The 24,784-nt window shown below is 36.8% G+C and overlaps 1 protein-coding gene across 1 annotated transcript in view; it reads left to right on the top strand.

The window, feature by feature from the left end:
* The first annotated feature begins 5,175 nt into the window (after positions 1–5,175).
* Positions 5,176–24,784, top strand: part of phf21b (PHD finger protein 21B) — a 103,984-nt gene continuing 84,375 nt past the window's right edge. The window contains exons 1-3 of the mRNA XM_088923429.1: positions 5,176–5,383; positions 5,790–5,822; positions 6,092–6,157. Coding sequence (XP_088779555.1) covers positions 5,330–5,383; positions 5,790–5,822; positions 6,092–6,157 — 153 coding nt within the window. The 5' untranslated portion in view covers positions 5,176–5,329. The remainder of the gene's footprint in view (positions 5,384–5,789; positions 5,823–6,091; positions 6,158–24,784) is intronic.

The raw sequence follows: 24,784 nt of genomic DNA, 5'->3' as shown, positions 1-24,784 counted from the left end.
TTTTTTCTACAAGCCACGTTAGCACATATTTGTCAAGCCTGAAATATATTTTTGGAAGCAACCGACATGATTCAGCAATGCCTACTGGTAGTTTAAACTGTAAATCTCTGAAGGACGGCTTTATTGTTTATCTTTTTAGTGGTGGGCAAAATACGTCAAGAAAATGATCCTCTTTTTCCTATTAAAAGGTTGGAACAAATCCCTCTGTCTCACATCAACTCTCCACGCACATCTTCTTACGTCCCACCCCCTCCCTGGCGCCGATTGGCTGCGCCTCTCTACTATTGCTGTTGGTCTGGCGGCACGTGCAGCAGTCCCGAACTCCTGATTGGGCGGCAGTGCAGGCACTCGCCAGCAGCGCATCAAATGGTCTCCAATAGTTATTTGGCTTGTGCACTTGTGTGAAGAAAAGACAAATCCTTGAGCACAGGGTCAGGGATCAGATAAAAAAATGATTTATGTGATACAAAAAAGAAATTCCAATTGCCTGGGACTGCCTGGGATTTTATTTGGTTAGTCGTCATATTTTATTATTATTATTTAGCAATACAAATATTATTGGTTTCGCACTTAAATAGGCAATGAGCACATTGAGTACCCTTATGCTGAAATGATTATGAATGCATTTCGTTGTATAATGACAAAAAAGATTAACCTTGTAGGATGTAACAAGCACGGGCATTGTATAAACATTACTGTAGGCTGAGTAAACTGTGAAAAAATACTATGACAGATAAGCTCGGTTCAGAAGGGGTTTAGGGTTCATGGAAATCACTTTTGAAATAAGAAATCATTACAAGTAGAACTAAAATACTATTTTAAGCAAATTGTATTTTTGTTTGCTTTTTGTGAACAGAATGATACTTTGAAAGCTATTGTAACAATTGCGAAAGCAGGCTGTTTGACAGTAATTATTTTACATCTCTTTAGGTCTTTGAGGGAATGCATTTTGTTGCTCCTCTCTGAACTAATTCAGAGCAGTAATTAATTTTCATGCCTCTTTGTCACCACAGTTGGACATACTATTCTGAAATCTTACTAGAGCATTGTACAAATCACTTTCCTCGATTTGAATTCTTCACTTTTAACTATGTGTTGAAGTATTCTGTTTTTGCCTTTTCGCCTTGCTTCCCCACTGTGTCTAGAATATGAAAATGATGTGTCTAAATCTTTTTCATAAGTAGCTTCTTCAAGTTTCATCTTTCCCATTTTATACTTAAGAACCTTCAGGCAACAGCCTACATTTGTCTACATCTGACAGACGTTGGCCTAGTCATGAATATAGTTTAAGTCTTTTGCAGATCTGACAGCGTTTGCTAATCCTTGTAATTTGGTATTATCTTCTAACCAGACACGTTTGCTAGCTATACCAGAACCTAGACCATTGATATCAAATCAAAGGGGTTCTAATACAGTTCTCTGGGGCACACCACTAATTACATCACCTCAGATTGACTATCGTTTCACGGCTTCACGGCCGAAACGTTATGTTTTCTCTCTTCTCTTTTCAGCTTTGAATAAACCTATTACTTCTTCCTTTGCAGACTACGTATGCTGATGCAGCTACCCACCTGAACGATATAATCCAAGTGCATGCATTACCTTGAATGTCTACTGTCTGTATTTTGAGAATTAATTGTTTACAAAGAACTTAATGGAATTCCTTCTGGAAAACTAAATATACCTTTATTTATAATCCATTAATCTAGACATAATCCACTCTGTACACATCCACTATGTCTGCTTGTTTAAATAACTCTTAACTCTTAAGTTAGTTAAAGAAGACCTACATTTTCTCAATAAATTCAATTTATACTGTCCTTAAGAATCGTATTCCTACACAAATGATCCTTTTAATGCCTTGACACCACCATAATTCTCTGTCAAACTTACATGGTAAAGCTAAATGCCTTTGTGTCATCACAGATAGTGCAAAATATACATTTATTAAGTAGTTTAATCTATAAGAAATATAACAGTCTGCTTTCACAGACACAAATTAGGCTTGGGTCTGGAATAGTTTGTCTAAATTAACATAGGTAGTCAAACATCAGTTCTAAACATGATCTGTGAGACAACTGCACCATATAATGTGTGTATGTATTTATTTTAAAATAGTAAAAAAAAAGATATGATTATTAAAGACTACAGAAAAAAATGTTCTGTACACTGGAAGTCAAACTGAATGAATAAAAAGAAATAACTTAATTTAAAGAGAATGAGTCATAGCTGAATAAAGGATACACTGGTCACAGTCTCTTATTAATTACTGATCATGAATGGAACCACTATACCTAATCGTATGAAGTGGATTTCCTGTGGAAAAAAGCATTAAGGTTAGAAGAAAAATACTAATTTAAAAATGTTAAAATATTAATTTAAATAATGAAAGATTTCTTGTGTGTTCCATGCCATCTTTCATCCTCTTTGTAATCTTTATTAAAAATTTTATTGGTAAAATGTTTTAATGTATTAGTGTATTTAACACTTGGTTTTACTGAGAACCTAGATTTAATGTATTAAATACATAATTTAGTAAATAGTTTATACAGCTCAGAAAGATATTTTCTGTTTCTTCACAAAGCATCTTACCGTAACATTAATCTATTAGCTTTATTACCTGTAAAGCCTTATCGTGGTATAGTATGTTCAAGCCTGTTTTCTGGCTCATCACTACGGTTACAGTGATAGTTTGCCTGATGTCTGCTTGTACAACCCAAGACTGGAAGGACATTTATTTGTGAACAAAGCCATATTCCATATTCCGAACCCTTAGAATGTAGCACTTCTTTACAAAAGTTAAAAATAATCAGCGCAAAAATATAAAAAAAATATTTATGTGACTCTTACATTAATAAAGTAGTGAGAAAGAAAGTCCTTTTAATGTGTTTTTCTTCAAGCAAAAAAAGGCCTTTGTGAGCTTAAGTGTTTTAACACAAGTCATTGACAAAGTCAAGCAAACACAAACCAGAGGATACCAGCGGAAACTACAGTATATGGACATAGATTTAAAACCAAGAACAGCTGACGCTTCTTTACACAAAGGCTAGTGGGAGTATGGAACAAGCTGCCCATCCATGCAGTCAAATCTAATACCCTGACATCTTTCAAGAAATGGCTGGATGAGATCCTCTGAACATTTAGATACAGACAAAAGGTGTAGGTGAGCCAGATGAGCTCTCATTTGTGACTGGTCTTATGTTCTAAGAACTGGTCTTTTCTAAGTGGACAAAGACTGTGGCTGCTTTATGCCACAGTGCTCTCAACCTAATATTACACTTTTCCTCACTGGTGATATTTGTATCTGCATTTGTATACTTTGCTTCGAGTACCTGCTTTATAATAATAAAATGGCATGTTTCAATGTACAATGACATGGTTTGCTAGCACAATCATACAGTAAATCATGTTTCATGTTACAATTTTGTAACAATCCATATAACAATAAATTTTAAATATGTGCAACCACTATCAATGTTATCTTTTTTTCTAAAAGCAAAAAACAATCTGAAAGCATGATACAAACCTGATAAAAACTTTTAGAATTTGTAATTAATGTTCTTTGTGTACATTCATGTTGTTAATAGTCCAGTTTTAATCTTTTTGTACTTTGCAGTTTAACTTTTTTTTTCCAAGGGATATAAATAAACCTGTCCTTAATTTAACTTCAAATTTAAAATAATTTGTTACTCCTATTAGCTGTGACTAAGTGTGTACTATCAGAAAGTGAACATAGCAAACAATGTTATTATTAAAAAAATATGATGACCTTGACTTTTGGCCATTCTGTGCAGTATAAACTCTGAATTCCAGTTAGGTAAAATATCAGATCCTCTACCCCTCCCCCCAACACATTAACACTGAAGACATCTCCAATTAAATTCAATTTGTTCTGCACAGCCTTTGTCTCCACTCTTTTCAGAAACTAAACTTTGTAAGATCATTGGCTAACCACAGTGCAGTAGTTCATTCAGAATAACAGGACTTGCTTTTCAAAAAGAGTGTGAACTGTTTCCTTGAGGGAACAATGAGCAAAATAATTATAGGTTTTCCTCACACAATGATGTTAGCAAACATTGCCTTTGCATCACTTTATTTTATTTTCGCTTCAATGTGTGTCTGTTTTTGAAATCGTAGCTGTTATATTGTATTTCTTTTTACAAAGGAGGCACTTTTAACTATATCAAAGGATTGTTATTTTGTTTAAATTCCTAATAGGCCAGGGGAGCAAAACATGACTGTTTTACTAAAAATGCAGCTCAATAATAACACGACGACCACCCATTATTTTTGTTATTAAAGAGACTTATGCTTCAAACTAGAGCAATTTACAGGGCCCATATATGCAGCTGGGAATTATACTGAACCAGTCTCAACAAAGTACCTTTGCTGAAGGTTAAAAGAACAATGCCACTCCTGGAACTCACCACCTCTCTAGCAGAGCCTCCCAGTCAGTACTCCACACTACTGCTAATAACAAGGCTTATCTGTAGAACAGTTATTGTTTTTCCTTAACCTTTTCTATCAGAACAACATGCGTTACTATTACCACCAGCAATCACCTACGTATCTGCAAAACCCATGAAAAGATCACTTCCATCTCTCCCACATCAAAACACAGACTGGCAGTAAACTGAAAATCAAAGTCTTTGACGGAAGACATCTTGAAAGACTGTAGCTGAGGTCTTTTATTGAATCGGTTTTGTTTTTTTCCCCCCTTCTCTGTAAAAACAAAAACCCAACAACAAATAATGGAAAGCGTCTGAACACCCTCAGAGTTTTTTAAATAGTTTCGCTGGCAATATTATTAGCTGCCTGTGTACATTTCGGAGAGTGCGCATGACTGAGCGTGTGCATGTGTATGTTTGTGAGAGGCAGAGAGAGAAAGACAGACAAGGGGAGAGTTCTGTTCTTCTTTCACTGCTCCATCCGGGAACTTTCGAATTAGCATTGACAGCCGAAGCGCAACTTTTCCCGAGGCAAAGTGAAATCAAGCCGCGGACTCGGACAAAATATAGTCCGCCAATTACAACTTAAAATTACAGAAAGAGGACAAAAATGATCTCCCGAATTGGGCACAACACCGCGAGGATATTTTAGAAGTGGATCTGTCCAAGTGCTGAAGTGTTTGCGCCGTCTTTGGAAGACTTTACACAGTGGCGTAAAGTGAGTGATGAGTCCTATTCCCAGTAAAGAGGCAAGAACTTGCTTTGCAGACTGAGTAGTTCTTCTTTCGATTGTTATTGTCGCTTTTTAAAATTTCCTTATTTTTGGAAACTTCGTCGCGATTGCTTCGAAAGTGCAAGAAAAGTGCTTTGAAAGTCACAACATGGAACTACAGGGCCTGCAAGAGGCGTTGAAAGTGGAAATCCAGTGTCATCAGGTATACAAAAAAATCTTATTATTCCATCCTTATTGGTCTTTTGAACGAATGAGAGCGAGAGGAAAAATGATCGGATGGGATCAAACGTGAGCGGTTTACATTCTTAGGAAATAAGTGTGTAATCCTTATTGTTTTGATCTAATGTCGAGTAATGGGCAGAACATACCGTTTAAGGAGGAAAGGTTTTTGCACTTTTTAGAGTTGTTTGGGAATTTCGTGAGTCTTTTTAGAGCAACAAGGATTTGGAGTAATAATGCGGTGGTTCTGTGTAGAGATTAGGACGAGACTTGAATATTTATGAGCTGCAAGAAAACTGACTCGCAGTGTATCCTCGGCGCTTTGTTCCTCCCTTATATACTAACTTGAAACACTTTTGTAATTCTTGTTTTATGCTTTTTCTCTTTAGAAACTAGTTGCACAGATGAAGCAGGACCCACAGGTAAATGTACATTCCTAAAGTATCGTTATTGCTTTTTTGAATAGGGCAGTTGTATTCGGAGTGAGTGAAAAACTTTATCAGCAGGCATCTTTTTTTTTAGCTTATTTCCCTATTAAACTCAGTAGTGGTTTCCGTGCTTTGTCCTTAATGTGACTTTGCAGAATTCCGCATCGTAGTAATTCAAGTTTTTTGATCACCACTGGCATGCTTTGTTTTGTTTTTCAACTGTTTTTAATAGACTGACGGTGGGGCTTTTTGTTTCTTTTTAGAACGGAGAGCTTAAGAAACAACTCCACGAAAGGCAAACAAGAATAACAGCTCTTAGCGAGAAACAAGTAAGATTGAATATGTAGGGGTTTTATTTTGCCAAAATGTCTTTATTTTTAATGTCACGGTGTAACGTTGTACAACACCGTTAAGTTAGACACGAATGGTATTTTATACACGTAAAAAGTAATCGAATGTATTCATAATCCAAATTACTTTGCTAACAGTGTTCAATAAGTCTTTTGTCGATATTGTGATTTTGTTTTGCTCCACTCTTAAGTTGTGTAACATGAAATGTTGAAAAATTTAGCGTCCATTTTGAGTAGGTCGACATGTTTCTAGAGTGTGCGAAAGGAAGGGTCTTCAAATAACCTGCTTCCACTTATACATACAAAACACAGTGAGAAAATGAAAGAGAAGAGTTATGTAGTAGACTTGCAATAATGTTTTATTTTGCGTAGCTAACTGGACTTTATTGATTACTTTATAGTCTTTAGATATTATTTCTTCTTGGTCACATCTGACGTGTTAGCATTTGATTCGACTTCCCTTGCACACTTTCACTTTTTATAATCTCGTATCAATCGGTGCACAAGATTAACTTTATTTTTAATGCTATCGATACCCAAACGTTATCTTTCAAGAGACGTAAATAATTTTGCCTAAAACAAGCTGAGAGTGGCCGGTAATAATAAGCGTTACCGCTCTGTACAAGAGGAGCTATTTTTCAGCACCACGAACAGATGCCATTGAAGGCTGAAGTCACAATACTCACACAGCAGTCACTCGCTTAGTTTGCCCTGCCTGCTGAATTAATAAAGTTAGCTTAGCGAAGGCACGGGGCGACAAAGACATAAGTAAAACAGAATTCAACAAAAATACAAACGCGTTGAGAATCAGTATTTTCCTGGAATATCGAGTGTAATGCATTGGCCTTTCCCTAAGTTTAATCGATCGCGTTTCCTTTGGAATGCAGTTTTCAGCACTTGGAACAGCGCCTTGATTTTTTTTCATTAGCAATTAAACGTCTTTAAGACTGAATGAAGTGGCGTTTCAGAGACAGGCACAGGGATTGACATGTGGTTTTGTTTTTCGTAGTTTTCAAGGTTTTGCGAGGGGGGACAGTGTTTGGACGGTATTTTCTCTGCTGTTTTTGTAAAGCACTCCACTTTGATAGTGGAAGCTTCCATTTTGTGAGAGAAGGGGTGTTGGTTTCTTCCTAACATGGAGAAAAGTCTGCAGAGTTTCATGGTGGGGGATGGGGCCCCATTCATGCTGAACATTACCATTTTGATTGCTTTGATGCTGTTTTTGGAGGATGAGGGGGAGGGGAGGGGTGATGGAGAGAAAACCCGAGTCAGCACAGCGCAGGGATGTTTAATCATTGGGCAGAACCAAATCAGGTCCCTTTTTTTAACAAAATATGACCTTTACTTTCTGTGCGTTTGCATTTACACAGAAGAGCAAGCTGTTGAGTTTACAACGATACAACGATTCTCTTCAAATTTGTGCGCCAGAGGTCACTGACACCCGAGGCCCTGAAGATTTTATACATTATATATGTGTGTGTTTGTGTTATATCGATTTCTTATTGTGCTTAACAAATACTCCAAATACTTAGTGTGTCTGATGCCAATATAAAAAAAAACCGGACGTGTTACAAATGCAAATTAATTTAATAAGAAAGACATATGAGGTAATTTTGCATGAAGTCGTTCCTCAATGTTTGGATTGCTAAATTGTGGCAAGTTATGCCCAGGACTAAACTAAAGGCAAAGCAACCATACTTTAATGGTTCCGGCCTACGGAATGTCCTTATTTTATGTTCATTGGATAAAAAATAAAATGATGATATTATGGTACTCAAAGCATTATTCTAAGAATTGCTTACTTTATAATATACTGTATATTTGTATGTCATATTTGAATATTTTCTTTCCTAGACATGGCAGTGAACTAAAAAGTTTTTTTTTCTTTTACATTCCTAAAGTCACAGACAATGTCAGTTCTCCATTGGTATAAACCATACTAAAGCCATACATTCAGTTAGGAAACAATGTAGCCCAAACTTTAAAACTTTAAAAAGAACACACATCAGCTGTACGTATCAAGAATATTACTTCCACAATGTGTAATAATAAAATAATTAAATCCTAATGGAACAAAGAAGGCGGGGAATGATGGAAAAGTGTTTGGTATTCCAAAAGTGACGCGTGTTGCTTTTTGCGAAGTGCAAATAAACAGATATACCCAGGTTGTTACCCAGATCCATTTAGAACATTTCTAAAAGGAAAAAAAAAATCACTGTCAATATGACAGTCAATCAGCCACAGAATGGCTAGCAGAAATCTGGAACATGAGCTCACAAGGGTACAGTATTGTGATACGTGAACAAACAAGATGTCAGTGTATGGAGACAAGCCTGAAAAGTTTCTTGCTGACCAGAAGAGTCCATTTGGATTGCTGTGAGCCAGGCATCACTGATGGAGTGTGGATGGAGATATATCATAGTGGCTCCTTTGGAGTGACATGATGGAGCAGTGGTTAGCATTGGTGCCTCGCGGTGCTGGAGCCCTGGGTTCAGTTGTGGTTTAGTTGTAAATCTGCTATCTGTGTTGAATGTGTATGCTACCTCCATCTTTGTGTGCATTTTCACCAGGTGCAATAAGTTTCCTCCCACAGAGTGGTGAGGTTAAGTGGCTTTTGGGAAAATCATCACTGGTCCACATCAGACATGTCAGCGTGTCTGTGCGTGCCCTGTGATAGACTGGCATCCCATCTAGAGTGTATCCTGCCTTGCACTCGTTGCTTGCTGGGATAGGCTCTGGCTCTCCCTGACCATGTATTGGACGAGACAAAATGGATGGATGGATTGTGGCTTCATTAACTCGAGCATCTGCCTTCAGGACCTGAAGATGTTGGTTGGATTAAAGTAGACTTCATTCTAGTTCATTACCACTTTGAGAAGTAATATCTATTTATGTTATCTTATGTTGCTTTACACATAGTCAGACATTTTAATACTTATTTAGCCTAATTGCTTAGTAGGGATTGGAGATGTTTCTATATTATTATTCATGCAATGAACCTGTATGAAGAAATAAAAATGCTTGTTTGTGCATTATTAGTGTCATGCACCATGTAATGTAGTGAAGACATTTTACATTTCGAAAGTTTCATAATGAGAATGCACACTCGCACAAAGTGCCCATAACCATGGAAATTAATGTGGCGAAAAAATATTTGAACAAAATGTAAATTATCTCGTTGCACAATGAAACCAGTTTACATTATCCCCTCTCAGCTTGGGGGCCTCAAAGGCTTCTCTGAAAATATTTTAGTCACAGTTATCAACGTTGTCTAATCTAGGATGCCGCAAACACACATATTCTGCTAAGTAGGGAGATATGCAAAACTCCCTAATCCCTTTGTAGGAGCTTGGCCATGGCTGTGTGGGTGAAATAGTTTTTATTATTTTTACTGCTATATCTAGTGTTTCTACCATCTATCTGGTGTTTAATTCATATGCTTTTTCCTTCCCCCATTGCTCTATAGCTGTTGTTTTTCTCTTGAGCTGGATTTCCCTTCTTTTACTTTATTATTTATAGCTGACTGTGCTGTTACAAGGCCAGAGAGTTTGGTGGCTGGATAGAGCCGTTGCATTTACCCCTGTACCTACCTCTAATGTAGTGGAGAGTTTTAATTATTTGTGCTAAAAATCATTGTCCTCTCTTTCTTAGAAGACTTTTTTGTACAAAGAACTCCTTGGATTCCTTTCTCTTTCAAAAGTGTAAATCACGTATCTTCCTCATTAAGTTGTCGTCTTGTCTGGGCTCCCTGTAAGCAGATTAAGTACATCACCTCTCTGGATTCTGCCTTCACTAACACAGCTCTCTTATTGAATTACACCAGCTGCTCACCAAATAGCATGGTGGTGAAAATAAACATACTTATTTACTCATTGAGATAGAAAAAACAACAATATAGTGATTTGTTTTTGTCTTGCTGCGTTTATGGCCTCGCGAGAACTTTTTTTGTGCTTGTTAAAAAATGATCCTGTGTCAAACATCCACGTAGATGGAGAGGGATCAAGAGGGAGAGAGATGCAGAATAACCCAGTAGCTGAGTATGTCTTTGCTCAGGAGCAATTCAGCATCCTGTCAAGACTGATTTACTCGAATCTGTTTACAAAAATGCATCCACAGGGTCAAACAGCTGCCTAAACATGTTTACCTGTAGCACGTACATCACGCAGATATGGATTCACGAACATTCAGGGCATCCTGGGTGGAGGAATCTGTGCAGCCATGCAGTGGCTAATGTAGATAGTACAGGAGCAGTTGACTGTAATATGTGTACTTTACTCTTAACCATTTTGAAAAGCCAAGTTCTTTAAAAAGGAAGTTTACTGGGAAGGCTTGTACTGAGTTTGTTCTTAGTAAGCATTATCATAAAAGAGCTCTTCAGCATAACATAATTACTCAGGTTTCGCGTTTCTAAAATGGATGACCCAGAAGACTTCATATAGGTAACCAGTTTAAGATACCTACCGATTCAGGTGCACCTTATTATTTTCTTAACACTGGCATGGCAACATTCTTGGCTCACTACCAATTAATTCAGATAGCCAAAGTAGTGGGTGCCAAGCATCTAGTAAGGAGCTCACGGAGAAATAACAAAGGCATCCATAACTTATTTCTGGAGGATGACTTTGAGAAGCAGTACACCAGCATTCTAGTTCAAAGGCACTACAGCTTGTAGACCAGGATTAAAGATCAAAGCTGAAGAGAGCCATTTGTGTTGTAAAGTTATTCAAGCAATGTTCATATCTGTAAAAAAGAGTTCTTTAATCATCACTTCGAATTTGAACTCTGGTTCTGACAGGGCGAAGGCATATGAGTCCAGGTTTTTGTGATGGCGCACACGTCAGGATTTTTACACTGCAGTTAGGATACATTCAGTCTGCCTGATGGTGAACTGAGAGGGTCTGAAGTAGAGACAGTATCCACGTTTTTGGTTTATTTTCACTTTCTTTGTAAAGGCAAGCTCACAATGTCTTTAGTAAAGGTTTATGTGTCACATTTTTACCTCTTAAAATAGATATTAGTGACATTATGCTTAAAGGTCTTATGGCTACCCGAAATACACACCATCCCTGTATATTTTCCTTTTTTTTCTTGTGCCTTTTGAATCTCAGTTCTCTGTAGTTCACAGATTTTAAAAGTCTCTAGTATTAGAAGATAGCTTGCTAAGTACAGGAAACTAAGGTAATAAGTACTGGAATCATGTTTGTTTCTGACATAATTTATGTATCTACAAAATAAAAAGACATTAGCATTAGCTTTCTAAAACCCTTTCTTTATTTAAATGCTCTGTTTTCATTAAATGTTTTTTTTCCAGTTTAATTTTGATGTTACAATATTATTCATTTACGTCTGGTGCCATTCTCTTGAAAACCAGCCAGTTTTCTGGAGTTTGAAGGAAAATGCCAAGGGGACCTAAAATTTGATTTGTTTAACACAAAAAAGTTTACAGCCTTTTGTTCGTTTGTTTACAAAGACATTTACAACTCATTTTGAGCCCAGTGGGCTTTTTTCAGAATGAACAGTGAAACATGAAGCAGAAGGCACACGTATAAGCTACTGCATGTGGAAGTGCATTTAAAACTGAGAACAGGAGGCACTTCTTTACCTAAAGAGTTGTGGGAGTGTGGAACAAGCTGCTCAGTCATGATATGGATGCTGATATCCTGGTGTCTTTGAAGGAACAGCTGCATGAGATCCTTGGATCAATTATGAAGTACCAAGTAGCCCCCCTTTGTTTATAATCCTTCTAATAATATTAACAGATGATATAATGTAGATGACTATTACATTCCCTTTTGGTATAGATTTGGCATCTCAAATGTAGGAGAAGAAAGTTCCAATTTATATTACAGTTATTTTCAGACATCCTCCTTTAGTTTGGGTAAAGCCTACCCTGTTGTCTTCATGTAAAATAATTAAGACGGCTCTGCCTTTTTTCAGATTTTGGCCCACAATTTCCACCTGGCCACTACCAGCAAATACCAGATGCCTCACATGATATTTTAGGTGTTGTAAAAGTGCTTCAAGGATTTAGCGATGCCCAAACAACAACAAAATAAAAACTGTACAACATCATCAAAATCCATTAAAAAAATAGTGAATGAGTTAAGTAGTTTCAGTATGTGCTGCTGAAGTTGTTTTGAGGTGCTTGGGATTCATAAAACAGTTTATAATCAGGCCTTCAGATTTTTGGTGTTGGTCTCTGCTGCTTGACAACTTTTTTGCTGTTCAAAAGTTTGGTCAGAATGAACTTTCCCATTGAGAGGCAGGAAAGGGGACTCGCCTGCAACCAACACGAGTGAAACACAAATAATCAAATAAAAATAACTAAGAAAACACCCTGTTCCTTATTTTACAAATGCATACTACCTGCATTCTGATTAACTGATAGTTTGCTTCTGAGGAGAAAACTCTGTCACAGTCCAGCACAATGTGATGAGAAAGTGCAGGTATGACCAGCTGCAATCTAGGAGTGCACAAGAAGCCTGAATATTTTCATTCACCCCAACCTCCATAGCTTAAGTGAGCTAATTATTTGAATAAGAAATACAATCCCATGTTTTACTTTAGGTCTGAATCTTCAACTAGTTGAAAAATACCTGTAAAGCCTGCAGGAGTCCAGCTTATGAGGTGTAGTAGTGTTTGCACTGTTTACAGATACAGTAGTATATTCCGTGCCCTCATCTTGAAAGTCTTTCTTGGTTTAAACTAGTAATGATTCAAGCTGAAGAAGTCCTCCAAATGTTGAGGTTAACCTTCATTAAACATTGCCTTTTGATTTTACAGGCAGTTAAGACACCTGCTGTCAGTACTGTAAAACTGATTGTAATTGACTGTGTATTTCATCACCAAGCAAGCTTCCTATTAAGTCCTGTAATCCCATGATGCCTCATTAGAAAGGCTGGCTGAGATGATTATCCTCAAGGTTTAGAAAGTTTTGCTAACATATATTTGTCTTTCAAGCAAAGGATTAATTATAAAGGCTGCCCCATTTTGTTGTCGCTCTTCATATATTCAGTTATTTGAAACTTTCTTAGAATAATCTGTTTTTACATCTGCATATACACACGCACGCTCAGGATTCTGTCTTGAACATGTTGTGTACTGAGTCTAATTTCTTTTCAGTCTTCTAAATTTGGCCACGAGAAACAAAACAATAGAACTGAACAGCTGTTGTTGTTGAAGGTTCGTCTGTCCCATTGTTTTGTCGTACTGTTTAGTTCACAAACACTTAATTACCCTCAATAAACAGTTATATTCAACTTTATCATTGCCATTTCAGATTGTAATAAAGTGTTAAATCAGAAATGTGAATTCTTTAGATATAGATAAATAGAATCTAGAACACATTTCTACGATGTGCTTTTTAATTATAGTTCTTTTCGTTGTGATGTAGTCTATAGTTTGATGTTCTCCTGAAAAATAAATGGGTGCATGAGTATTCATATGTATAACAGATATGTAAACATGTATCATAGTAATATAAAACATTATCTTTTTTTATTCTAAAGCTTTGTGTGAGATTTTGATATTTAAGTGTATTAATTCAGTAGGTCATTGTGTATTTAGATGTTTTACAAGAGCACACAAATATAGTAAAAATCCTAAACAGCCAGAGCAGGAAATGTGTGGTATAACCCTTTAAAAGCTCATTATTGGTTACTGAGTGCATTTTATTTATAAGCTGTATTTTCGACATTTATTATCGCAACACAAGACAAAGCAAAATAGGCAGAAGAAAATTGTGGAACTTTGCAATGAAGTGAAAAGCGGTACCACTTTATTGAAGGCATCCGATACAGTGGCAGTAGAAGATAAAATTGGACCCACTTTTTAAATGATGTGTCTTTTAATATTGCTTCATGTGTAAATGGAAAATAACTGATGTCTCCAGAACTCATTTTTCTTTTTCTCCTCTGGCTGCTCGCCCTGTAGAACTTCACTGAAACTGTCTAATGTTTTCATGCTTTGTTTTGGGACTGATGGAAATGCTTCAATGAAGAGAGTCGCTCATTCACGGGAGATGTGTGGTCCCCTGTGGTATGGGAAATGGTCACTGAAGACTTTGCCTCAGCTGTACCTATTGATATGTTTTTTCAAGCCTGCTGAGGGTGTGCAGTTGCTGCCTTTGAGTGGAGCTAGGTGCCGTTATGTGGGCCATACTTTTCAGGCTTCACCAGAGCTCCTTGCTGTGGATTCACCAAGCTGCTGTGCTTTCTGTGTGCAACTGATTTGCTTATTGTTGAATTGAGGCACACTGCCTGTGCTAAACAGCTTGCCACTGGCCAGAGGTGAGGTTTTGTGCAGCAAAGGAGGCACAGACGAGCATCACCAACTAAGTGCAGCTTCTGATGTCCTGATCTCAAGGCCTAGAACTGAGATGGAGGATGAGAGGCAAGCAGACACACTTTTCTCTTGCTTTGTCCATTTAGGCCTCACGTGGAGTGAAGTTTACTGGATATTGTAGTTTTAATATGAAGAGGCAAAAACTTCATTTAAAGTGATGAACCATTGTCTCAGTAATACAGTAGCTTTGCATTGCTCAGTAATTACAAAACTTGCAAAACAACAAAGACACCAAAAACCAACTAAATAGTGTTAGTCCCAAATTGAAATGAGCAAACCCATTGGAAAGATTTGTTGGCTTGCAAGAAAGAACGACAAAGTCAGTGTTTAACGGCAGTCTTCCCCTGGACAGACAGAAGAAATCAGCAGCTGTCGTCAAGTACTGGTTTTGTAATTTAGCATCGGGGGAAGGGCTGAAGGTTTGCTTTAACGCAGCCCATGGATTTAAAAATGAAATCGGTTTTGTTGCAAAATATTTTTCTTTGAGCCCTTCAGGATATTTTTCAAGTTATTGAATTATAGTAAAAAGACAATATGTTGTTATGAAAAAAACCGATACTCCTTAACCTTTCACTTAATTTCTTCTAATGGCTAGTTATAGTTGTACAGTAGCAATTTCCAGAGTGTCATGCAGAAGTGCTGATGTGGCTTGATTCAAACTACAGTGCCTGGCAGCCAGCGGAAAACTGTAAGCAAAGAGCTTTTTCTAACATCATAGGAAATGGTGTCCTGGACACAGTTGTTTTTCTTCTTCGTGTTGGCTTCTCTTTCCTTCTGTTCCTAGCGATGATGGTAATAATAACAGGGTGTTTTTTTGTTTAACAGTTTGGTGCTATAGATTAACTGATGCATTAGCAGATAAATGCAGTCATAAAAATAGTAACCAATGAAACTGGGGAAAAAAGCAAGAGAGTTTCACGATTTCTGTTTTTTTTCAAACAATGTGATGCTTTGGAAAAATGTTTTCTCTTAACATCAGCAGCATAGGACTTCCGCTCAGTGGATATAATGTGGAATCATGTAGTACAGTAGCTTAAATTGGGACCTAAGGGCTCCTTTTGTACAATAACTGATTTTGTACAAAAGATTTACTTATCGGATATAAGTCACAATGAATATTTTATGTAAGAAGTATATTATTTTGTATAGTATTCAGTCTTTTTTTTTCTTTTTAGGGGTAGAAAATGTGTTCGTATTAGTAAGTGAATGCAGAGGATTAAGGTTTCTTTAGGCCAGCCAGGTAGGTTAACTGGAACTGCTCAATGGTTTTCTCGACAAATAGATTTTTGTCTTTTGAAGTTGTGGCCATGTGAATGTTTCCTTAGCAGGGATGAGGACTACATGGAAAAGCACTTATTCTCCATGTGAACAGTAATCAATGAGCAAGATTTTTACTTTCAAAGAAATTCTCAGTATGTTTTGTGCTTGATAACCAGTTAATCTTCTATTTTCTGTTTCTTCTAATGAGAGGTGAGGTGGTCCAAGTCTGTCTCCTCCACTGTCAGCTGTTCCTCTTCTATTTCTGAGTAAAGCAGTAACAGACACAGAGGCGTATTGAAAGGGAATAATTCCAAATCATATTTTTTCTTCACACAAAATGTTTTAGATATGACCTGATGATTTCATTTTGTTTAGTGATCTGTTTTATCTTAGTTGTAAAATACTTTTCTATATAGTTAATCTGAGTCTCTCTAATGTCCTCTTAAGGGCTCTAATAATAACCTTAAAGTTATGTTATAAAGTTACCTCAAAATTACTATATTTCTGCATTTAGAGTTGCATATTTTTACACTGACTGGAGCAAAGACAGTTGTATTGTTTCAAAATGCTGATACTTTATTTGCGTGAATGGCTCACATACTGTAAAACACAGAATTAGATATTTTGAAATCTTTTTATCGCTACATCTTAAAATATAGGACAATATTTGTTGACATGGAAATAAGATGATTTAAGGGATGAAAACCTAACTGCTACAATAAAATAAAAATATGTGGCACAATGGAGTGATCTGTTAGAATGTGGACAAAAACCTGAATCATCAAATTTGTTTAGAGACATATAAAATTAAAAACATGACTCGAGCCCCAGGAGAAGGACTTTTGTGTTTTATTAGTCAATTGGATGGAGTGCCACATTGTACATAGAGGAATCTAATTATGAGCACAAGGGACAGCACCAAATGATAGTGGTCTTTAAAAGGAAGAGAAGCCTGGCAGCTTTGTTCAAAGCTTCCTTTAATGAACTTCCTTAGTAGCATGTATCTTAGCAACACATTTTATTACATACCAGCTCAGGAGAAGCCATATGTACATTGAGTAGCACAAAGTCATTTATTTTCCCATTTTTATTTTGTTCTTTCTTCCTTTGCTCATTCCTTTCAGCCACATATGACTCTTAAAGATCCTCAGGCCACTTGACATCTTAATACTTATTCTCTACTGGTCTGTGTGTGTAGTTTATAGCTGTCTAATGCTAATTAACTTTTTACATTTTTTCTAAATGAGGTTTTTGATAAAGCACCACTAGCACCAACAACAATAACAATAACTTAAATTTGACTAAAAAGTAAAATACACAAAGACTAATACAAAGGATCATTGTATTATTTCAAAAGAATATATACAATAATTCAGTCACCATTATACACTGCTTAAAAGGCTTTTACCTTTTTACACTCAGTACTGCTCTAGTGAACGGGAGGGTTGCTTGAAAAAGGCAACATAGACGCGCAAACTCTCAAAAATCAATGTTGACGAAGCTTTAAAGTTTGCTGATATTCACGCATCTTACTATGCCTGATTGAGATGGGTCACCAGTTTAAGCAAATTGTAATCATTGTGTGCTACAGTATATTATCATCACATGACATGATCTTCTCCTATTAAAAGGATTTTGATGATGGAAGTCTGAAACACACAAACTAAGAAAACATTTTAATTTGTGTTTTCTTCTACCAGAGCAAATATTTAAAATATTCTGAAGCATTGTAGAAATGTGGAGCCCTGTTCAGGATATTCAAGATTTGTTTTGTAAAGTTGGTTGTGACTTTACATGTAAGGTTTTTGACTTTGTCCAATTCACATGTAGTAATTGAGTGCATGAAGTTGATGCACATGAGCACCAAATTGTTCTAAAAGGTGTTGTCGTGTGGGTTAAGTTCTGATAGTACAACAGGCCAGTGCATGAGCTGTAACCAAAAATGATGAAGAAATTGTTAATGGACATTTGCTCATGTGGGAAAGAGAGTGTTGTTGCTCTAGTAGTGCTGCTGAAACGTAGCAATAATGGGTGGAGGACTCTCTTGTTCTTTTGTGTCTTTGCATTGTTGGCGTTTCTTAGCAGCAACATTTCCATAGTTATATCATCTCTTTAAGTGAGCTGTGGCATCATTGTAATGTGATTCAAACTGTCCACCCTGTCCACATTTATTGTGCGTACACATCATATTTGCAAGGACAACCTCTCGAGGGCAAGTTTTGGTATCTGTTTTAGAGAATCAAATTTGTTTACATTTGTTTAAGAAGTCATTAGTTTATTAACTGAACTCTTAAGTTCTCACTGACTGTTTCAAGCAATAATCTTTCTCCATTCCACTTCATTCCATTAGCAGTGAACAAGCACTGCTAATATTCAGTTTGTGCTCAATCTGTTCATTGATTTTGTGGGGGGAAAAGCCAAATAAGTTGGCCATTATTTGTAGTTCCACCTGCACATGTTTTTGCTAAAGGAAACTACATAAAGCTGGTTATAGCAACAAAGTGCCGCTGAGCACTTATTTGCTGTTCCCTTGAGTAAAAGGCCACAGAGGTGGGGGAAGGTTGTTGGTGCTCACAGAATGAAATATCTCATTCAATTTAAAAACTTGCTTGACAAAATGTCTACTAGCAGCACACTATGCTGGTTAACCAGTTCACCTATGCTGGCTGTAGAAATCCTTGGTCAGCAGATTACCAGATGATGTTTCTTCCGTGCATAATCAGCACACAGAGAAAGCTCAACTCAGAGAGCACAGGGTAACTAGAGATTTCAAGGCTCCAACTTCAAACATTAATGAGGAGCTCCATGCATGAAGAGTCAGATCACTACAGATTTTCTTTTGGGCGTGATCCTAAACTCTTCCAATTTTTAAGCTGCAGTTAAAGTTGCAGTTCTGTAACATTTGCTATTTATTTAGCAAATTTAGTTTGACTTCTCTTTTATTAGTCAGGTTAGCTTTGAATCATTTCTTATTGATACATTACAAAGGCCTTAATTAAACATTTGTTTAGTCTTCGTCTAGAATTTTTTTCACACCTCAGATAAGACACCTGGATTTCTTCAAGTAAAAAAAATGCATTTCTGCTGTGATATTGTACTTCAACAATTGTAACACTTTCCAGTCAAATGCTGAACAAACAAATCAGTTGACCTATTATTGACCAAGTCATACTTGCTAAATAAATAGAAATTCAATAATCAGAATTAATAATCAGACTCTTTTCAGCACGGAAAAAATTCCACTTGTTCCTTTGAATATATACTTGCAGGTTATTTAATTGAAAAAGAACCTTGTCTTTGAAGATGACTCGCCTTAATGATTTGATCAGCACATGCTATGGTAGTGTCTTCTTCTTAAAACTATTTAATAATTTTGATTAGTCTCAGTACTTGAATAATATAATTATGACTGGTTAAATATTGAGTTTTAGATCCCATAATAAACCCCATAATTAACTAGCAATAATGCTGAAAAGGAATCCACGATTGTAAAATTATTGCCGCTCAAATAATTTTTTGTTCTGACTTGGTAATCAAGTGCTAAATGCTTTTCTTAGTGATGTAAGTTTGGTCCAAGGATTTAGAACTGTGCTACTAATTGTTTTGTTATTAAGAGCATTTGGGGTGTAAAGAACAAGGTAAGTAAAAAGTGCTACTTTATTGCAGCTCAATAACTGAGGCCTCATGATTGGTTAGAAATGTTAAGTTTCCAAGATTACTAACTGGCGGAAATGTACAGGTAGTCCCAAAAGTGAAATATACAGCATCAGTCTGAAGTGATAGGAGGCTGGAAATCAATTATGCTGATAAATGAGATAGCTATTCATAGGAGTCTGACAGCAATCAAACTGATATTATCAGGAGTTAGGATTCCATTGACCTCTGAACTGGAGCTGGGCAATTTCAATTTGTTAATAAAAAGTAGATGTTGACATTAATGTGAATGATATTAAGCAGGTTTAACTGTAATTATTAATTTTTGAAGGTAAAAATTGAACAAAAGCAAATCTAGTAGCTATAAAAAAATAGAAGAATAATGGTTTCTTGCAGACATATTGTTGAACCCTTAGTTGGAATTTACATGGAGATAGAAAAAGGCAGAAAAGACTGGTATTAGACTGTTAGTTGTTTCATATCCTACCAATGTATCAGTAATTGTCTGTCAAGATTTTGTCGAAGTCGGTTTGTTTTCCGAGTGATCGGTGATCTTTGGGTCATGTCATATGCGATTTGAAACCTTGGTTGGAGATCATGCGATCTATATCGTATTTTGGCTGACCAGAAAATTTAGTAGAAATAATATCTGCTGCTTTCGGACACATTGCAGCACAAAGGGGGAAAGGCTTTAGACATGGTCAGCCAGCAGATTGTGTCAAGAGTTAACATGGGATCCCTGTTTTAGTTTCACCTATGTCTTTCAAGGCTAGTATCTAGGAGCAGTGTGAGCTGTAATTGTCCGTGAGCGTGAAATGAAATTGCATCATTAATATTTTGGGGTAGTTAGTGAAAGGAGTGAAATGGTGGAAGGCTAGAAATAAGCAGAACAAATATAAGATGTATTCAATTGTGGCCAAAAATTACAGATGTTATTATTTGCAGACCATTTCTGCTATGCCAGTGTTCTAGTGTTTTTTATTCAAATTTTAGCGTACAGTTGCATTGCACTTACCGCAGTGCATTGATTACATGAATGGAATTGGATGAATTAGTAAACCTTTGAATCATTTTCACATTGTTTCAAGTCTCTTCCTCTTTCGGTGAGGCATGCTTTCAGAGCACTTTCTGCTTCCTATTATATGCATGTGAGCATGTGGGTGCTGTTGTGTGGTTCAAGGATTTCCTTTCTGGAGTTGCAAACAATTGTCAGTCACCGTGTAGCAGCCTTTTAAATACATGATGAAAAAAGAGTGCTTTTTCCCCTCTGTTTTTATGCATGCCTACTATGAAGCAAGAAAATATTTCCTGTTATTTATGTTGTTTTACCACAGATCTTGCCTTGAAAGAGAGAAAGAGCTTGAGAAGGAGAGAGGGGGGCATTTCAGGGGGAGATAAGTGGGTTAAGCTTTGTTATCATGCTTGTTCTTACATGCACTGCTACTCTCCTGCTTGCCCAAACCTTGGTGCTGTCCTGTGTATTTGGAGAAAATGAAGTACAACCATGTCCTTTCCAGGCAAATACATGGTCTACAGTAATAGTGGTGCTAATAATAATGATTATCATAACGCCAAGAATAATCATAGTAATAATAATGGAAAAGGCATTCGTAGTAGAACATCCAAGGGATTATGGGTAAAGTGGAACAGTTAATGAACTTTGTTCAGCTGCTTTTTCTTTGGCCTGGAGGTAATGAGGGGGTCCGTGCTGTGTGTCTAATTTAGGCAAAGAGTGTGCTGCTTCTCTAAGAAGCTTTGTAGCTGCCTGCAGATTAGCATACTGTTGTAGATCCTCCTCATCCTGGGAGCAGTGCCATTCACAAGTCTTTGTAATCAATTATTGTAGCTTTCTTCATGCCAAAAATTAGAAGGAAGGGAAATAATCCAAACAGGAACTTATCTCTCTGTTTTTAATGGAACCAGGACAACTTTTGTCACTGTAGTTTGAATGTAACAATAACATGCTCTCTTACAAAATACAGGAATTACTGTAAATCTGAGTTTTAAGGTACGTTTTCAAATGGTGTGGTTTTGCATTTTTTTTTGCATAAAAAAGAGAATGTGACAGTTGCAAGTAACGCTTTCTTAATAGTACAAAAAAAGGAATCTGGAACACGCTAATCAGCCATGTGGTTAAAGCTGATTCCTTAGGATCTATAAAAAAAAGTTAAATGAGATCATAGTCTCAATTAGTTACAAGCAAATACACAAGTTTGATGTCCTCCAGTCATTTGTAACCTTTCTTATGTAAAACCTTAGTGGGAGTACCTTTGTTAGATTACCAATCTGTATTTCAGTGTTTGTTGCTTTAAATTGTAGCTTTGCCTGGAGGAAATGGATACTCCAGTGCAGTGCTTCACAGTAATAAAGATATTTGAAACATATTCTATCAGACACAATGAAAATGAAGCTAGAAGGGAAAGCTACATCTCTGTTGTGCCGACGAGTGTATGGTGAACCTAAAAGATGTGTGTCCCGATTTTACTTTGCTGGCAGTCTGAGGGCACACTGCTCACCTAATTCAATTATTATGAAGCAGGCAACTTGCCCCGTTTGTTCACTGTGAAACAAGGGAAGTTCATCCTCATTGGTAAAATTGACAGAAGTAAAGCTAAAAGCTCTGTTTTTGGTGGGTGCCACTTCTGAAGCGTTCAGGAAACAGGCGCCATGAAAAAGAGAATGAAGATAGATGGTGTTGACAGCATTCAGATTCTTCTTTGTGTAATAAAAGAATGCAAATGCCAGATGGATGAAGCAAAATAAGCACATATTGGGGATTTATTCTAGGGCATTAAAAGAAGTCATTTTCAATTACTTTCATGAGTCATTGCACCCAGACACTTAAAGGTTAACCTTAATAAATTTCTCTGGCAGACTCCAGTATTGACAAATCAGATGAATGACATTCTCTGCCAGCTCAGATGTAAAACTCCATAGTATGTTATTCCAAAAGCAGGTCTGTTCTTAATCTTATTATTATTTATAAGTTGTAGTAGTATTATTTTTCACCTTGATTAGCTTGCCGTCATCCACAATATGAAAGTCTGTTGTCGGCTCTTCACTGACACTTTGTGGATGATGTGTTTTATCTGTTCACCTTTATCCTGTGACACCCTGGCTGTTATGGAGGTTTTCCATTTCAGTTTCAGGTGTTGCAGCTGGCAGATCACATTCTCTCTTGAAACACATTGAACTATTCTGGGAACCCTAGAACCGGCCAACAGAGTGACTGCAGAGCATCCAGACTGAGTCTTTGAATCTTGCAAATGCTGCTGAAACAGTCCTACAGGGAGGGATTAAATTGACAAAGTACCAGAAATCCTGACCTTAAATATCTACAGCCCACGAGTTCTCGCAGCCATGATACTGTGGTAGAAAACCCAAGTTTGTTAGTGAGACTCTGCTTTCCATTTCTCCATGAATTGTTTGGCATTTTGTTGTGGATTTGCCAGGAAAAAGAGGTAGCAGATCAAAATGTTGTCTTGCCTTTCAAGAATGTTGTTCTGGTTCTTGCCTGAATTAAAGAACTGAATTTGATTTCTGCAGCACCCCAGTTTAGTATTATTAAATATAAATGTTGTATTTTGATTTAAGACTTTTACCAAGAGCTTAAGTAACTCCAGTCACATTGCACTGAGATTTTATGTAAGACTTACAGAGGTATCCCCTTCTGTGCCTCTATATCTCAGATCCTTCCATCACCACAACTCCAACACTCAGTTTTCTCAAAACACAAATGCACAACAAATACACCGTGTAGTAACCAACTGTATTATTTTACAGCCTTTTATCAGAAAATAAAATGGCAAACAGTCCAGGTTCACAAATCAGCATATTGTGATAAGTAAACAAGAGGCCTGGTAAAACCTGCTGGGTTGAGGAGGTCAATGTAGATTGAAGTAAACAAAACCATTATCAAATATAAAATGTCTCCTTATTTTCCTGTCTGCTTCCTTGTATTGTCTAAATAGTGGAAAACTTGTGCTTTCTTTTCTGGCAGTTTATTACCTTTCTTTTGGCTATTAAAGTTACTATAGTAACCAAGAAGTTACTAAAAAAAAACCTAATAAGTTACTGAAAACAACCAACCCAGCTCCACACTCTCTAATATTCTAATAATGCCCTTTTGGCATATTCTACCACCTTTGTTCACATACTTCAAGCTTAAAATGAACAATGTTTTGTCTTAAAATGAGACAATTTCTGAATTGGCAGCAAAAACATCCTTTCTTAAGCAAACAGTTACCAGAGGGAGATAATTTAGGCACAAAGTGTATTCCAAAGCTTAATCCAACAGTGTTGAGTGTTAAAAATACTGGCACAGTGGTTATCATTGCTGCCTCACAGCACTGGGGCCTTGGGTGTGGAGTTTGCATGTTGTCCCTGTGCTTGTATGTGCTCCTGTTTCCTCCCAGGCCAAAGCCATACTGGAATGTCAGTTGGCTTCTGGGAAAATCTTGCCTTGCACCCGGTGCTTGTTGGGGTAGGCTCTGGTTCCCGCTAACTGTACCTACATCTCATCCTCAGGTTAGGGCAGCAGTGTGGAGACGCGTTTAGGGCTCTAGGCTCCTGAATGCAGGGCTATAGGTTCAGATCTCAGGTGGGCTCACTGGTGCTGTGCCTTCAGTTGTATACAAGGCTGACCACCTTTGTTTGTTAAAAAAAAACAGATAACAGTAATCTTGATAGATTGCTCTTGACAAGAGTCAAATGAGTTTTAAGTCATTACTTGTTGAAGATGGTGTTATTAAAAGTTTTGTTAAGAGCGCTATCTTTAGCTTGTTTTAAATGTGCTTGCTATCCATATGTCATATGTATTGAAAAAAGAAGAGACAAAAGTGCCATTGCCTGATGTTGTGGATGATGATCACTGGCAAGAAAATTGTAGCCCAAAAATAAAACATTTGAGAAAATTATGTTTAATGAGTTAATCCTCCCTTGAAAATATGATCTATTATTGCAATAACCAAACCTTAACAAGCACAGGTTTTGCTTTTTACTTTCAGTACCATGTTTAGCAACAGGTGCTGTGCCTTTACTTTGAGTGCCTTTTCCCCTGCTGTTTTCAAGGCAGCTGTAGGTAAAAAGCTGTTTTACTGTAATTTGTACTATAGTCTCTCTGGACGAGTTTTTCTGCAAGACATTTAACACCTGCTGATTCTTATATTTTACTGCTTTGCCATTTTAATGTCTGTCTTTAGTATGACCAATGAGTCATGCCCAGGGCGAAGGCAGTGATTTACCATCTTTAACATGAATACAAGAAGAAACCTTGAAACCAACATAATACCTGTACATCATGCTCTTTTGTTCCAATTAATTGAAAAGCGCTATATAAGTGTAAGCAAT

Source organism: Atractosteus spatula, chromosome 8, assembly GCF_055471065.1.
Source record: "Atractosteus spatula isolate fAtrSpa1 chromosome 8, fAtrSpa1.hap1, whole genome shotgun sequence".
In the NCBI taxonomy this organism is placed as follows: domain Eukaryota; kingdom Metazoa; phylum Chordata; class Actinopteri; order Semionotiformes; family Lepisosteidae; genus Atractosteus; species Atractosteus spatula.
The sequence above is the reverse complement of the archived record's forward strand: the minus strand, read 5'-3'. Positions and strand labels throughout refer to the sequence as shown.